Consider the following 17,551-nt stretch of genomic DNA (forward strand, 5'->3'; position numbering starts at 1 on the left):
GTTGAATTTGGCTTATATTGGCTGAATGGCTGGGTAAGAAGTGTTGCACTGTGGTTTACATGTAATTCTTAAACAACACCAACAGCATCAAGTTGTTTCCAAAAGTATGTGTCTTGTTCTGAGAAAACTGGGCTTAATTCATGGGCGTAAAGTGTCGTCCCAGATAACCCTGTGCAGTCCGCACACGCTAATTAGGGACGACGCATTCCGCCAAAATTGGATTTTCAGTAAGGAGGGACTTCCTTGAAACTAAAAATACCATAAAAGCGGAAAGTGTCGTCCCTAATAAGCGTGTGCGGACTGCACAGGCTTATCTGGGACGACACTTTACGCACATGAATTAAGCCCAGTTTTCTCAGAACAAGACACGTATAATCATAAGTTCAGCCAACAAGTGATAGAACATGGAGCCATAATAAGGCAATCGAAACTAGAACATTAACAAATTGCATGTACATACATGTAGTGTGTTCAAGAAGTAAATATTTTTTAAACTGTCAGCCTAAACCCTGAATTGAAAGTTTCTATTTTTTATGTTTATTTCAATATTTCAGTTCATCTTCCTGTTCAGCTCTATGAGTTGAAGTTGCATAACTTTATTAGAACTTATTTCTTATTTAGTTTGAGAGAAAACAAATACTCATTTTTAGATCACCTTAGAACAAAGTGTTTAGGGTGCAGGGCTTTTTTCCTGATTTTGTGAAGCTGCCCTGGCCCCCTCACTTTGTGAAAAATGAGTCGCGAACTTTTGAAAATTGTAAAAAAGGAGTTGCGAACTTATACAAATTGTGAAATTCAGTTGGTTAAGAAATAGTATAGTAAAAGCATGTCAAATACTTGCATCATATTGAAATGTCTGTAAATAATGCATTAAAATCATATTTTTATTGTCTTGACACTTACTTTCAACAAAATAACCACTACGATTAGATCAACAATATTCTGACCAGTAAACTCTATCTTAAACCATACCATATACTTTCTCTTATAAGACGCATTTTTAAGACTCAAAGTAATAAACAGTGAGGGTCTCGTCTTATAAGCGAGATACTGGTGAAAATAAAAGACATTTCTAAAAAAATCGCGTTTACTGGGCTTACGCTAGCCAAATTGGACACTTGTCAGTTGTTTTGAATCATCTCCGCAGCCATTTGCATTTTCGCTAAAGTCTGTATAGGTGCGTACCGTGTACCGTGTAACGTTATGTTCAGTTACCGATATACTTGTAATAAAATGTATCGTAATTGATTTTGTTGTCTTTTATTTCTAAATTGCATTTTGTTATTTTTGGGGCGTAAGACATGATCTTGTTTGTAATTATACTTGTAAAGTTTGTATCACCTGATTGTCTGCAGTGTTTTTTTTCACCATTTAGGGAATGGGGCCGGGTCCGTTTGGATTGAGAAAATTCCTGGCGATTTGACTAAAATTGGGAAATAAGGGTTGTTGTTGTTTTTGCAAACAAATGCTTCAAAATTGAGGATACAAGTGTGTCCAGTATTATACTTACTAAGGTTGATCTTATATGGATGGGAGATGAACAAAATATTGAAATATCGCCCGTAGGGTAGTCCCTGGGTAAATACGATTGATTTGATGCTTAAACAAATACACAAAGGATAAGGCTAAGCAGATGGAATTTCTTTTTTGTTTATCTTTATGACAATGATTGTGCAACTTATCAACAAACATGTAGCCTAGAAAAGGGAATGCTATTGATATCATTGACCCACCTGCCAAATACATGTCGTTTGTCTGGCGCAGTGTTCACAGTTTAAGCAGTTCTAGTCAGTTTTTTGTTATTTCTAAGTGTTTCATATTTTCAGAATGCAATGATATTCAATTAATCAAATTGACAAATACTCATAGTTTCATACTATATAAAGTCATGTCAATTTGTCAGTATTACTTTTGTTCATTGAAATTCATATTCCCGAATAAATATTCGTATTCGCCTCCCTGTATTCGTGATACGTATTGTATTCGTCACCTAGTGTATTCGTTACAGCCCTACACGTGATTGGCTTATTTTATGAAAGTAGGCATTTCCTTTTTTTTGATACACATGAGGCGTAAAATTTGCATAATCAATGTAATAAAACTAAATGATTTCAAATATCTGCGTATTTGTTTTCAATACCTATCAAACAATACAATTATATTAACATGCTAGAAAAGGCGCAGCAGAGGCCGACGTGTATCCCCACGCCGAATGTTTGACCCAGGGGGCTCCCCAGGGTTGGTAATGTGGCCATGCATAGTTGAGATTGACCGTATTGTCATAAGAGAAGTTCAGTATCAATTAGAAGTGAATCGGTAAAGAAATGAAGAAGTTAAGTAAAAGGCAATTTTGGGTGGGAGTGGCCTATGTGGGCGGGGCACCCAAGGGTTTGTAATGGGGCTATGCATAGTTGAGATTGACCGTATTGTCATAAGAATAGTTCAGTTTCAATTAGAAGTGAATCGGTGTAGAAATGTAGAAATTATAGTAAAAGGCAATTTTGTGTGGGTGTGGCCTATTTGGGCGGGGCGCCCCAGGGTTGGTAAATGGGCCATGCATCGTTGAGATTGACCGTATTGTCATAAGAGAAGTTCAGTATCAATTAGAAGTGAATCGGTGTAAAAATGAAGAAGTTATAGGAAAAGGCAATTTTGGGTGGGTGTTGCCTATGTGGGTGGGGTGCCTCAGGGTTGGTAATGGGGCCATGGATAGTTGAGATTGACCGTATTGTCATGCATAGTTGAGATTGACCGTATTGTCATAAGAGAATTTCAGTATCAATTTGAAGTGAATCGATGTGGAAATGAAGAAATTATAGTAAAAGGCAATTTTGGGTGGGTGTGGTCTATGTGGGTGGGGTGCCCCAGGGTTGGTAATGGGGCCATGCATAGTTGAGATTGACCATATTGTCATAAGAGAGGTTCAGTATCAATTTGAAGTAAATTGGTGCAGAATTGAAGAAGTTATTGTAAAATAACATAAAAAATGAGTGAAAATCTCTGACCCGGCCCCGCCCCAACCCCCTTAACTTTTAACCCAGGGGTCAGATCAAAATTCCAAATAGTGAAGGGTCGCACATATGCTCATAGCTACCATGTGTGTAAGTTTCAAGGTTCTAGTGCTTATAGTGTAGGAGGAGATAGTGGCCAGGACGGACGGACAGACAGACGGACGGCGGAGATAACCACAATATCCCCACGCTTTTCAAAAAGCGTGGGGATAATTACAACTACTGGGAATTGTCAAAATGAAACGAAAACGTAACTCTTATGATGTGACATTTAAGTTGAAAGTGCTTGAGTATGCAAATACACATTCGAATCGTGCAACAGAGCGCGACTTTGGTGTAACAGACAGCGCTTCCGTTAGCTTTTAAAAGTTGGAAGTCCTGACTTCCAAGCCAAACATTTTGGACATGCCAGACAAACATTTTGAAGTCCCACTTTTATTTTAGAATTTTAATATACGTACTTGTTCCAACTCTACCCATTACCTGATAATCCAGTATTATTACGATTTATATTTTCAAAACCAAAATACGGACAATATTGACGTCCGCTACCGTCTGCCATTTTACGCAAGTTGAAGTGTGAGATGAACATTGAACATGCGTAAATCACGTGACGCGATTTGAGAGCATAGAGTTGAGCACTGTTCATATTTAGTAATTATGACAAATCAACGACTGAATTTAAAATGTAACATGTAAATTATGATCGCCGACAAATACTGTACCCGAAAACGACTGTCCGAAAAAAATGTACGTATTTTGCACATGAAATGATATGTGCATATCGTTTGACTGCAGAGAATGGAAACCAGTTATTCATAAAATATGTAATCAATATATAATTTGGTTAACATATTGCTTTACAATATGCTTTTGCACTACTTTACTCTGCTAATCGACACTTAAAATATTTCAAGATGGCGGACATTTGACTTTTAAGATTTTTGGAAACTAGCGAAGATATTTCGTCAATTGCAGTTCATGTCCGTACCATCTGCTAACAAACCGGAAATAAATAAATAAAATACCGGGGAAAATCGGTACCGAACGAACTAGTTGCAATAATACAACTCCCAGCTATATTGACCCTCCGGGCTGAGCTGTACGTATGTACTAATAAAAGCTCAGAACATTCAAGAAGAACTACCAACGAACATTTCCGAAATGCCGAATTCGTTCTCAAATGATCGCGCACGCTATCGAATTTTCGTGAATTGATTATTTGTCGGTTTATTTCCAAACAGTCTTTTCAGATTTTTGCTATTGCCAGAGCCGAGATTTCATCGCGATCAGGCGATGGGTTAATTTTGCAGATTGCTTATTTTCGCTTGATTGGTCATTGTCAGCTGGGGTACTACTTAGATGTACCCCGGGTACTCTTAAGCATAATTATATGTACCCCGGGTACAGTAAATATACTAAAACGTACCCGGGAAATTTAACGCTTAATCGGTTGTTGTCGGCTTTTTTTTTTATAAATATATTATATTCACATGTATTTCAATTTTCTGTAAAATGACCTCTATATTATCGAAATTCATACTCAAAAAGCATGTTGGTGCAGTCTTTTTTAAAGAGAAGTGTTTTCAAGATAATCGGTAGCGCGTTTTAACGACAACGGATTTTGGGCGGGAATACAACTCGGGTACAGTCTAATATCGACCGGGTATGATTAAGTATATTCATCGTACCCGGGGTACATATAAGTATACTTACGAGTACCCGGGGTACATGTAAGTAGTACCCGAGCCGACAATGACCAATCGAGCCTTATGCATTTTCAAATGCGTATAATCAAACGTGTTATCTGAAAAATTCAGGATTTTATTATTCACGGAAGGTTACGAAAATTCTAACAACAAATAATATTTCTCGTGTATTTCGTGTACAGATGAAAATCATGCGAAAATTAGACTTCATGTACAACGTCACGTCATTCTTCCTCTGGGAATACGTGGACTCAAATATATGATTGCTGAATAAAAACTTCTTAACGCAGAGGTCGCTAATATTATTGTATACAGCTTCTCGTGGGGTCGGCATGTATTCGGCTGCCTGAGCGCTGATTGGCTGATGCGCTTACCAAGAATACTTTGATTGACAGCTGGAAATATTGGCCACTTGCTGAGAAATTTATTGAAAACAGTAGCTCTTGGGCGAAAATAAAGGTCTGAATAACCCGCTTTACTGTTGACATGTGTACGTGTTGTGTATAAGAAAATAGCGTAAACGTGGATTATCGGACGTCCAAGGGACTGCCACCATTTGCATAATTGACGTTGGACTGCCGTTTTCGGGCGTAATTTACGCCCGGATGTCCACTAACGGAAGCGCTGAACAGAGAAATTTATGATTTTCTTCAACCTTCTGCCGTTTTTCGGCTGATGAAAACAGCCCAATTTGACCGCGTCTTATATGCAGGTCAGTCTTAAATCCACCCATTATTGTATCAAGTCCGACGTCGTGGTGCGTCTTATAAGCAAAAGTATACAGTAGTAGAGCCTAACCCCTGTCGATATCTTGCCTCACTTAATAAACTTATGTAAAAAATGTAAACCATTTATTTTATTTTTTCAGATTCTACAAAGCATAAATACATACATGTACTGTTTGAACATGACTGCATATCAGGAAAATGCATTAAAATCAATGTTCATATAAATGGATCACAGTTATACTTTAGTTTAACCATTCCAATATTTACAATTGTAAATGGATAAGATATATCATAGCAAGTCTCGCTCTCGCTTACATGTATCAATACATAAATCATGTGCTTTCATCAAAATTTCAAATGACTTTCCTTATAATTTAATCCATGTCTTTTTTTAAAGTGCATTGTAAAAACACAAACTTTTCTGTAGAAATCTTTTGTTTCTTTATTGTTATCCCGAATTACAATAAATCGGGGTTATTTTAAGTTTGTTAAATCTTTTTAACATATCAGCGCGAGTTTTTCGACGCCATTTTGTTTGTTAAATGGTGAGGTTGATCAGCTGCGCTTAAACAAAATACATCGGTCACACAGATTTCAAAATTTTAATTGATTCATGTTTGTAATCGATTAAAACAAGCGACGCCATTTAAACCATTAGTAAACAAAATTTGCAAATTCAGAATGAAAAACGGTGAAATGAAACCTAATTTTAACTTGTGAAATGGATGTTTTTGACAGTTTTGAGCACAAAAAGTCAGTTTTTAACAGTTTAGAACGGCCATTTTAATAGTAAAAATTGTCCGTGGCAAAATTGTGAAATGTCCATCCATTGCCAGTCTCAAAGAAGGAAAAACCTGACTGCTGGAGCTACAGGATTTTTACCTCTTTATTATATTGACACTGTATTATGTATTATTACAATCAGGGATCATATTTTCCCGCAACATCAATTGGTCTGGATATAAATGGGGAAAAAGTATCCGAAAATTTATGTCCGAAATCATGACAAATTACATCAAAATATAAACCATTAATTTTGCCATTCATGAAGGTGGTATAATAAATGTACAAGTAAAATTCCCTTAGGCATTTTTTTTAAACAGAACATTCGAGTTTTCTCAACTGGTTTTATCATTTTCTATTTCATTGTTGTTTCGTGTGCTGTTTTATCAGACTTTTTTTCATCGTTGTCAATTTTATTAATCCGTGTAAGTCTATACCGATGTTTTAAATAGTTGTCGACTCGATAATAGCTTACGAACATGCACTGAACCAAACAAATGTCTGTGCGTAGGTTGGCTACTGACAATAATAAACCAAATAATTAGGAAAATATTCGTGTACGTTATAGGAGGTTTGGGGGATTCCGATAATGACGTCACGTTTGCGCATGCTCAAATTTTGGCCGTCAAAACTGCGGCCATTCTGCTATTGTTTGCATGTGATGAACCGCATCGTGATAAGGTTACAATCATATTCGCGACCCTTTTGAAGAACAAAAAATACTCAGAACTTGAAATTCGTTCAGATTAAATTGAATCCAATGAACGAACACAAATAAGTACGAAAACAAACAACAAATTAATGGAATTTTTGTAATCAAATATAGAAACTGATTTGAACCTATTTGTTTGTAAAAACTTACCTTGTTGCAGATTAACTAAATCCTCTTGATAAATGTAAATGCTTTTATTTAATTGTTCACAACAGTTTTGACACTCTTTGTTTCAGCATTTTTAACACAGTGTTTAATTGCCCCTTTGTTTATCACAAACCGATTACCTCGATATGATCGGATACTGTCCAGACATTTACTAAGAAAACAGTGTGTAATAAACCCAGGGACCTATACTTGTATGACTCTGTATGGGGTCTCTGCATAAACCACATGTGTCTGGTCATTAAACACAATTTATGATACCTTCATGTCATCTCTTAGCATATTAAGTCAAAAACTAAACAGTTGCTTAAATAAAATATTTGAACATATTTAAAAAATAGACATTTGTCCGAAATGGATTAACAGCTAGGAACTATTAAGTATATACATTAGCCAGTTTAAAAATAACAATAAAGTGTTTAATAACTATACATTTAAAATATTTTACAAATTTACTGCTACACAACGTATTTAACGGGTACCTGCAAATGTAAACTCTGCTATAATGTGTAAAGATCGTGTGTTACTGCAGTATTCGAAACATCATCATGAAAACAAGCAATCGCGTTTGGTCATTATATACGGATATATAAAATACTTGCGTAAAATAAATTAAATGTGTAGATTTATGGTATCATAAAATGCTAGATTTGTATCGCTCATTATCACTAGAGAAGAGTTTTCAATATACATGTACATGCAAAGACAGTTCAATTTGCAAAATATGCAGGTGTATTTTTCAATTGGAATACTTAAATTATTAATATTTACATTCAATGTAAACGAAACGAAAATTCTTCAATGTAAAAGAAAATTAAAACTACATTTCAAGATTGAAAAATCAAATGTATTGAGCTATTTAAGGGCTTTGTTTTATAACTGATTCAATACACCCCTTACACTAAATTTCAATCTCTGTAAAAAAATAACACTATCGCATCCGCACCACTTATAATAATATTCATTATTATTATATGTTTTATAATTTTTGAAATATCATTTATTAAAGTCTTACTTAAAAAAGAATACGGGTAGTTATTAGGGCTGCAACAATATACCGGTATATCGGTATATATCGCAATACGCAATCCGCATATTGTATTGCGATATGATTTTCATCATACCGGTACGAAAATTTTACAAAAATTCATTCACATTTCGTCCAGAAAAGCCATCCAAAATAATGATAAAAAGGTAAACAAAACAAAGCAATGCAAATTATTTTTTAAGTAAAAAAAGCATTCTAAAAAGTGTATTATACGGAGTAGCGTTGTTACATGGGAGCATTCATTTGATGCTTTTAAACAGATTATCGTTGAATTAATTGCGCACAGCTGTAAATGTTTCGTTCGATTCTGATTTGAGCATTATTTGTAATCCGAATTTTGGAAACACGCTTCCAAATTTGAATGCTAACGCGACAATAAAAAATTATAGCGTCAAATAAAAAGTGCTTTATCATTTGTCTCAATAAAAAGCACGCGAAAATTATACAGACATGTAGAACGTCGCATGGAAAGTATGGATGTATTTTGTGTAGTATAAAAACGGGAACATCACGTCAGCTGAATTACGCGTGTTCAGTGGGAAAAACGCCCCGGTTGGACGTTATTTCATCACATCTTTAAATAGTAACAATTGCAAAAATGTATTTGATACTTAAGAAAATTTGCAAATGTTTGTGTTTCTTATTATTCTTGAGCACATTTATAGTAAATATTTACCAGAATTTGCTTTAAAATTGGAATTTATGGGATTATTGGGTAATTGGCAAGTTATAATTTTGGTACAAGTTAGCAATATATTGCGATATATTGCAATACGGGTTTTTGAACTTACAATATATTGCAATACGGTTTTTGGCGTATTGTTGCAGCACTAGTAGTTATAGTTTTGTTTTGTGAAATTGTAAGTATTAAGTCTTCCGACGACCTTTACTCTGATACAATGTAATAGGCCGCGATCGAGAAGTTGACGGCCAATCTATTTTTAGTAACGGAAAACCCCTCTTGTGACGTCACACAAAAACCTCCTATAGTTTGTTGTCAAATAACAAACGGCCGATAGTTTAGATGCGTAGGGATTAAATCACGAGAGCGAAGCATTTGAAACCACGCATCTAATTTTCCACTTGTGAGTTATTCAACAACAAAGTATAGTTCATGAATTATTTTGATTCTAACACGGTTTTACTAAAGATTTATACAATTTATAATATTTTTCTTGTGTACTATTTTATGTGAAGTTCCGCCCATAAAAATAACTTTCGGCTGTTCTGTTGATCAGATCCGCGACTTTCATTCATAATGATATTACCGGATTATTACGCTGGTGGAAAATGTATCGGCATGTTTTGTTTAGTTACAGCGCGTGCTTTCAGACGCGTCTTTTTGGATGCGACTTAAATCCGCTGTTCACAAGTTTTTGATTCTTGGTCTGACGTGCAATAAACCGGTCATGACCGGTGAAGAGACTGCAGCGAATGGTTTATCCACGGACTCTAGATGAGGTCAATATATGCTCCGTGGTTTATCACACCTTATCGAGATAAGAATGTCATTAGGGTGTGTTAGCATGTACAATGTGTAATTGATTTCATGACATGGGAATTTTAGCAAACAAAATCGGACCGACTGTTTGGGATTTTCAATCGGTCTTTCATGACCTCAATCGGTCTAGGACCGACAAAACTGAAAAAATATGATCCCTGATTACAATATATCTAATTTGAGAGTAACATGTACTAAATTATTTTTGAATGAAGCAATGAATACAGGGAATAATCTACATATGCGTCCTGCGTCTACGACGCACAAATATTGAAATAGACGCATCGTTTTCACTCAGACGCATTGCTGAACTGTATCCGTTAACGCATACGCGAATCACGATAAGTACGAACCATCTTGTGTACGAGTCAAGAGTGTAGGAATAAACGGTGAGTTTAACCGAATGAGGCTTGAAGACTCCAACAAGTCTTTTGATTGGCTCTAGTCGAGCCGCTGCTGTATAATACGAACCAATTAGAATCGACCTTTTAAATAGAATGTGTTATGATATTTTCTAGAGTCCCCTGATGAAAACCTGCTTAAACTTTGTGTAACTTAGTCATAAATAATACATAAAAAATGCCTCCAAAATAAGGTGTTGAAGCTAAATCCAAAACAAACAAATCTAAACTTTAATAACGGTAGGTCAACGGCTCGCAATTCGGACGTAAACAATAATATTATCAAGCTCGCAATTTGGGTGTTAACAATAATATTATCATCGATTTGAATCGAGTTGAAATGTTGAAACAGGTTACATTCATGTAACAGATAATGTTAAAGGATGATATATGAAGGCCAACAAGAAAGTGATAACTCTGAATTTGTTTTTTTGGTTTCAACTGAACAAGTTTTTGAGATATTTAAAAGTTTAATGCAAGTATAGTTATTGAGCTACCGTTAGTGTGATTTAGACATATTTTCTTCACTACTTGGTGTCTTGCAAAATTTGGGACCCATTCTTTTTCAAGGTGGACTCATTAATTTTGGCCTGGGACTCATTGGTCTAAAATCTGCGAGTTCAGGGACCCATAGATAGTAAATTCTAGATTATTCCCTGTGAATATAGTGAACAGTTTGAAACATGTACAAATGTAGTTATGAGAAAGGAAGTAAACAAATCCCCTATCAAGGGGAAACAGCGCAAAAAATTGCTGTCAAGATGGATGTGAGTCTAAGCTTCTTTTGATGGCCAGAGAGGGACCCCGAGGAAAGTTTCCCTAGTAATAATGTCTAATTATTTAGACTTTGGGTGGAAACTTCAAAGGCCATTGGTGCAAAATGTCAAGTATTATATTAAGCAACAATATCAAAATACTGACTGATTTGAAAGGCACTTCAAAATTTCGAATTAAAAAATTAATCAACTTGAAATTAAACAATTGATTTGTTGATCATAAAGCCAAACAAGAGCAATGCATAACGGGTGCCAATGCTCGGCTGGGGGTGCATTTTTTAATAAATGAAAGCTTGTCAGAATTTTTTATTTCTTTTAGAGGTCACAGTGACCTTGACCTTTGACCTAGTGACACAAAAATGGGTGTGGCGTGTAGAACCCATCATGGTGAAGCTACATATAAAGTTTCAAAGTTGTAGGTGGAAGCACTTTGATTTAAGAGCCAATGTTCAAATCCTTAACAGAATGTTAAGGTTTTAGCACAATGCGGACACAACACAACGAGCTGGCTATGACAATACCTCGGGTTTTCTCCAAATATAGCCGAGCTAAAAAACTAGATTATCCGAAAATGTTTATCCGAATATGAAGCCATTTATGTAAACATTTTTAAAATTAAATAGACATTTACCGCCACTTATTGATCCGATACTTACGCAGTTTCAATAATGTTACTGCAGTTTATCGTGCATGGGTTTCTGTGTACTAAATTCAAACAGTTATTAACATAATAAGAGCTATTTGTTTTTGCAATAATTTGAACAAAGCGACTGTCGATTCACACATTTTGGCAGTTCTCGCCAATCTGTGAAAATTACTCAGAACAACCCGCATTTCGGTTTAGTCAAATATATGATTTAGCGTTTAATTTGTTATGCTACCTTCCATCTAAATCCACTGGAAACGTTTTATCAGCAACATTAAACGAATCCATTTTTTTTAAATACTAAACGTTTAGAACAAATGACAGTTCATCTTTCGCGTCATTGGGAGATTGCTGCACAGTGCTTAAACGGTTGATTGATTCAAGGGAGATTACTCAAAGTTACAATTTTCAAAATACGTCATTGGGTTACAACTCACTAATAAAGAAAACAACTAATGCAAATAAATATATAATTGAACGTAACACATTTGTCAAAGATTCGAATAAAAGAAAAAAGAAGTGCGAGTGTATGTTTTCAGGATTAGAAAACAAACTTTTTTGCCGAATATTTTTTGGATAATGACTTCCTGATTGAGCAGAACGAAAGCGAAAGCATGTCAACGGGACTTGTTTACAGATTGTCTGAATGCCAATCTTTTCGTCACAATTTTGAAAAGAAAAATCAGATTGAGCTATCAATATAAGTATTATTATATTTATAATATGTACATTCAGGAATGCTCAATTTTCGAATTGGAGGCCGGCCAGTTCTTCCTTGAATTACTCTGGGTTCTGTAGAACTGTGAGGTGCTTTGGTAGCTGGTTCCCCAATCGAATTCCTGAGATGAAGGATGAGTGACGGTAGGTGTCTGTTCTGCAGTGTGGTATCCAGTAACGGACCACTGCACCATCCCGAACTCTGAACTCAACTATAATCTCCAGTTAAAAACGAACATTTTATGTGTTTTATGCACTGATGTTTAATTAATTAACGATGCTATAGTACATATTCACATCGACTTCTGGCATAACGTGATGTAAAGTAGCGAATACTCACTACAAATTATTGTCCCCTACCGATTTCGTGGTTTGCGCTTTTTGTGTCCGTCAGTCCGTCAGTCTGTCACACTTTTCTGGATCCTGCGATAACTTTAAAAGTTCTTCATATTTTTTCATGAAACTTGAAACATGAATAGATGGCAATATGAAGATTATGCACGTCATTTCATTTTTTCCTACGTCAAAAATTCTGGTTGCTATTGCAACAAATAGACTAGAAATACTGCTGAAAATGGTGTTTTTTTTTGGATCCTGCGATAACTATAAAAGTTCTTAATATTTTTTTCATGAAACTTGAAACATAGATAGATGGCAATATGGACATTATGCACGTTATTTCATTTTATTCCTACGTCAAAAATTATGGTTGCTATGGCAACAAATAGACTAGAAATACTGCTGAAAATGGTGTGTTTTTTCTGGATCCCGCGATGACTTTAAAAGTTCTCAACTTTTTTTTTCATGAAACTTGACACATAGATAGATGGCAATATGGACATTATTCACATCATTTCATTTCGTTCATACGTCAAAAATTATGGTTGCTAAGGCAACAAATAGACTAGAAATACTGCTGAAAATGGTGCTTTTTTCTGGATCATGCGATAACTTTAAAAGTTCTTAATATTTTTTCGTGAAACTTGAAACATGGTTATATGGTAATATGGACTTTATGCACGTCATTTCATTTTGTTCCTACGTCAAAAATTATGGTTGCTATGGCAACAAATAGGCTAGAAATACTGCTGAAAATGGTGTTTTTTTCTGGATCGTGCGATAACTTTAAAAGTTCTTAAAAAATGTCATGAAACTTGAAACATGGATAGATGGCAATATGGACATTATGCATGTTATTTCATTATCTTCCAACGTCATAAATTCTGGTTGCTATGGCAACACATATAAAAAAATAATCTGACAATGGTGGAATTTCTGACAATGGTGCAGCCGGTAGGGGACATATATTGCTTGGCAATAGTCTTGTTTATTATAGATTTTTATAGACGCTGAAATATGAGACATCATCATCCGATTTGTACATGTATATACAATGACAACATCTAAGCATGTTTTTTATGTTTAATAACAACACTTGGACTTACAAAAAAGATCACATCAATTATATTGTTGACGACGTGTTGTATTGTTATGTTAAATTGGTTTCTTAGTAAAAAGTAGGATAATGCTTGTAAAAATAACAATTTCAAAACAAAGTCTATTTCCAATTTTTCACGCATAAGATCAAAATTTACATTTGCCTACAAACATTCAAACATTGGCATTTATTTTAATAGATGATAATTCAACGTCAGCTGTCAGAAAACTGTCTATGTGCATGTAACATGTATAAGTGGACTAGCTCTCTGGTTTAAAATTAAATATAAGTCGCCACTGTGCATGATTGTAAGGATTTGGGAATTCAAGTCCTTGACAATAATGTTCCCGTAGAATGCCCCAAAAAGGCGACCTCATTTCGGTATCATAAACGATCGTACGACAAATGTAACTTACGAGAGAATTTTGTAATCTTAATAAGTAGACGCACTAGCTCCCCATGCTCGTCAAATATATATGGCGCTTGAGATGCCAATGTAATTAATGAAGTACTGAACATTTATAAAAATATGATATGGACTTTGTATCTTCGAAAAATATATCGTATCGAAAATGTGTACTACGATGTTAATTGAAACGGTCTTCTCATTGAACATAGGTCCACGTTGGTGAAAGTGTTGTTATAGCCTTGGTCTTTCAGTTAGGTACATTTTTTGTCTGACTTTGTACGACTTAAAGGGGCCTTTTCACGGTTTGGTAAATTGACAAAATTAAAAAAAGTTGTTTCAGATTCGCAAATTTTCGATTTAGTTATGATATTTGTGAGGAAACAGTAATACTGAACATTTACCATGATCTAATATAGCCATCATATGCATCTTTTGACGATTTAAAACCTGAAAATTATAAAGCGTTGCAACGCGAAACGATTGACTAATTTGGAGAGTTCTGTTGTTTTCGTTATATTTTGTGAAACTATGAGGACTGCTTATATATAGTATAAAATACAGCTGTCATTGTATGCGGAAGGATGGTCGAGGGGTGTAAGTGGGAGAATTTTTACGCCAAGACCCTAGGGGTCTGTGGTTCGAGCCCTGTTGAGGATTGCTTTTTTATTTTCTTTTTTTTATTCTTGATTTTTTACTGCAGCTTTTTAGAGCAAATGTTAACATTTATCAATAGATAGCATTTAATGAAAAACTTCAAAACATGCTAAAATCTGTGAAAAGGCCCCTTTAAACATGACTATAACTAAAGAATTTCGCTGGAATAATGACGTCATTTCGTCAAAAAATGACGTCATTTTACAGTAAACAGTGAAAATTCTCGATAATTTTCATTGTTTGAAACAGTGAAATTATCAGTTTTAATTCACTGATATTTCTGTATAAACCACCGGAAAGCATTAAATAAATGACTATAATGTTCCGGGGATTGCTGCGATTTGTCACTTCACTCTTCTTACAAGGGCAGACTTGAACCTGAACAGAGAAATACGTAATGATGCTTTAATGGCATATAACACGCTGTAAAGGCATTATAATATCGAGCATATAAGGTGAAATAACGAGAAATAAAAGGCGTAAAATCGCTAAGTAAAATATATTGCAATTCTCTGCTATTGCTAACATACGACACTTAATAAGAAAATACTTTATGTCCTAGTTATGCTTAATTGTTATAAATGACAATACAGTACGCCATCAATGATCTAAAACATTGGCTACATAGGATCAATAACATCATACTTACGTCTCTGTTTTTGGTATGCAAAAGAATCCGCACTGAACGTTTAGAACACAAACTAGAACATATACGTAATCCATAGGATGAGACTGATGAGTGTCTATTTTTTACCTGAATGGCTTATGTTGATGAAAAACGGCGTTATACATAGTGTGGCGGTAATACATGAGCTCCTGGGAAAACTGGCCATAATGCAAGTGAATTAAGTGTCGTCGCAGATCCGCCAATGCATCCCGCGGAGGCTTATCCAGACAAGACACTTTTCGACGAATCGTTTTTCGCTACAAAGAGACTTCCTTTTTACGAAAAATACAATAAAAGCTGAAAGTTCGTCATTGATTAGCCTTTGCGGATTGCACAGGCTAATCTGGGACAATACTTGATGCAGATGCATTTGCGTCAGTTTCCCAGAACCAGACTCATTTACTTAATTTATTTAACATTTTCAAACAAACATGCACATAATGTACATTATTATTTGCTATTGACATGAAACCAAAAGTAATTACTTCATGTACATTTGATATTTTCAATCATTATTGATTACGCCTTTGGTCTCCGATTCGAAAGCATCTACCCAATCAATGCAAATGGCCTCGTATACGAGCGTTTCCTTTCAAATCCTTTATTGGTTATTGTTATACGAGAAATCCAATATTTAATTCACCGGCTCATGGTGAGATGAATTAAAAAAAACTCATGATAATGTCAATTAACAAGGAAATTTCGTTAATGCAATAATTGATTTCAACAATGTTTAAAAAGGAAACGTTTTTTGTGTGTCAAATTTTCAATAAAGTTTGTTGTTGCCGCAGAACATATTATTTATCAACCTTAGTATTTCAAACATTATGAACATGCACGGGATAGCAGTACACAGCATGGGTGGATGTGACATTTTGTGAACTTAAACTTGCAGAAATAATTGAGTATTCGCGAACAATTTGCCTATCTTAATTGTAATTTCGTTACGCGCAAAGCGATACAGTTTGAAGGATTTAACGCACACTCGGTGCAATAAGTACGACCGATGCATTCGCATTCGTGCCATTAAAACATTCGTGTGTTGAATTGCTCGCAAGCTTTTTGCATTAACTATTTGGCATCATTTAAGGAATATTTTCTCTAACAGCTTTATTTTTCTTAAATTGAAATCGTATTAAATGTTAACTTGAATTTTCAAAAAAGCTAAACAGGAGAAAATTTCTTGATTGAAGCACTAAGTAAGTTCACAGAAGAGCAGAACAGTCGCATGTTATGTTTAATTTGGAATACAATGGCAACCAAAAGTCTTTATCGGTGGGTTGATAGTGGTGATAAAACATTATATAACCTAACTTAAATAAAGAAACCTTAAGAAAAAATTGAGTTCGCTAAAAGTTAAAATATCGATAATAATTACCATGGTAACCAACTGATAAATGTTGGTTTTCATGGAAACGCAATCTTTAAAAGTACAAATTATCATATAATGATGCCGGAATGTGACAGTACGTGTTTGCTAGGTGGTAGGAAACACAGGAAAGATATTTTTGACGATGACTGGATCAGTATTTCGAATGAACGTTTTGATTCAAATGGTTCAGCGATCACAAATTGCAGCGAGTTTGCAAAGGATGACAGATGTAACGGTAGGCCCGGTATGGCACATCCTACAAAAGTGTACGGGGAAATAACAAGGTAAAGTATAAATTAGCCATGTACTGAAAAACTGGGCTTAATGGATGGGCTAAAAAAAGTTTCATCCCAGATTAGCCTGTGCAGTCTACACAAGATAATCAGGGATAATACTTTCCGCTTTTATGCATTTGTTTGTTTAAAGAAAGTCTCTTTTAAACCAAAATCCAGTCTAGGCGAAAAATATCGTCATTGATTATTATGTGCTGACTACACAGGTTTATCTGTGATGATATTTTACGCAAATGCATTAAGCCCAGTTTTTCCGCAACGAAACTCAAATGGTCACACGTCTGCGGGTTAAATAAAATCAGATATAATGAGGATTCTCTTTTGAAATGTATATTATCGTGTTTTCAGAGATGATCGTGTCCAAAGTTTTGATATTCAAGATTGTCGTAAAATGATTTTGTATTTCACATTGACGTCTGAACTAAGTGGCTTAGGTACAATAACAAGAAATTGATAATTAAGATATAAAACAAAAAAATAAATTATTAAAGCACTTTTAAATCAAGTAGACAATAATTGAT

The 17,551-nt window shown here is 34.9% G+C and overlaps 1 protein-coding gene across 3 annotated transcripts in view; it reads right to left on the reverse strand.

Moving 5' to 3' along the window:
• LOC127836826 (uncharacterized) overlaps nt 1-11,853 on the reverse strand; it is a 195,695-nt gene extending 183,842 nt beyond the window's left edge. For all 3 annotated transcript variants that reach the window (XM_052363433.1, XM_052363432.1, XM_052363431.1), the window contains exon 1: nt 11,716-11,853. In XM_052363433.1, coding sequence (XP_052219393.1) covers nt 11,716-11,768 — 53 coding nt within the window. In that variant the 5' untranslated portion in view covers nt 11,769-11,853. The remainder of the gene's footprint in view (nt 1-11,715) is intronic.
• Between the last annotated feature and the right edge of the window lie 5,698 nt (nt 11,854-17,551).

Source organism: Dreissena polymorpha, chromosome 7 (genome assembly GCF_020536995.1).
Source record: "Dreissena polymorpha isolate Duluth1 chromosome 7, UMN_Dpol_1.0, whole genome shotgun sequence".
NCBI classification, from domain to species: Eukaryota; Metazoa; Mollusca; class Bivalvia; order Myida; family Dreissenidae; genus Dreissena; species Dreissena polymorpha.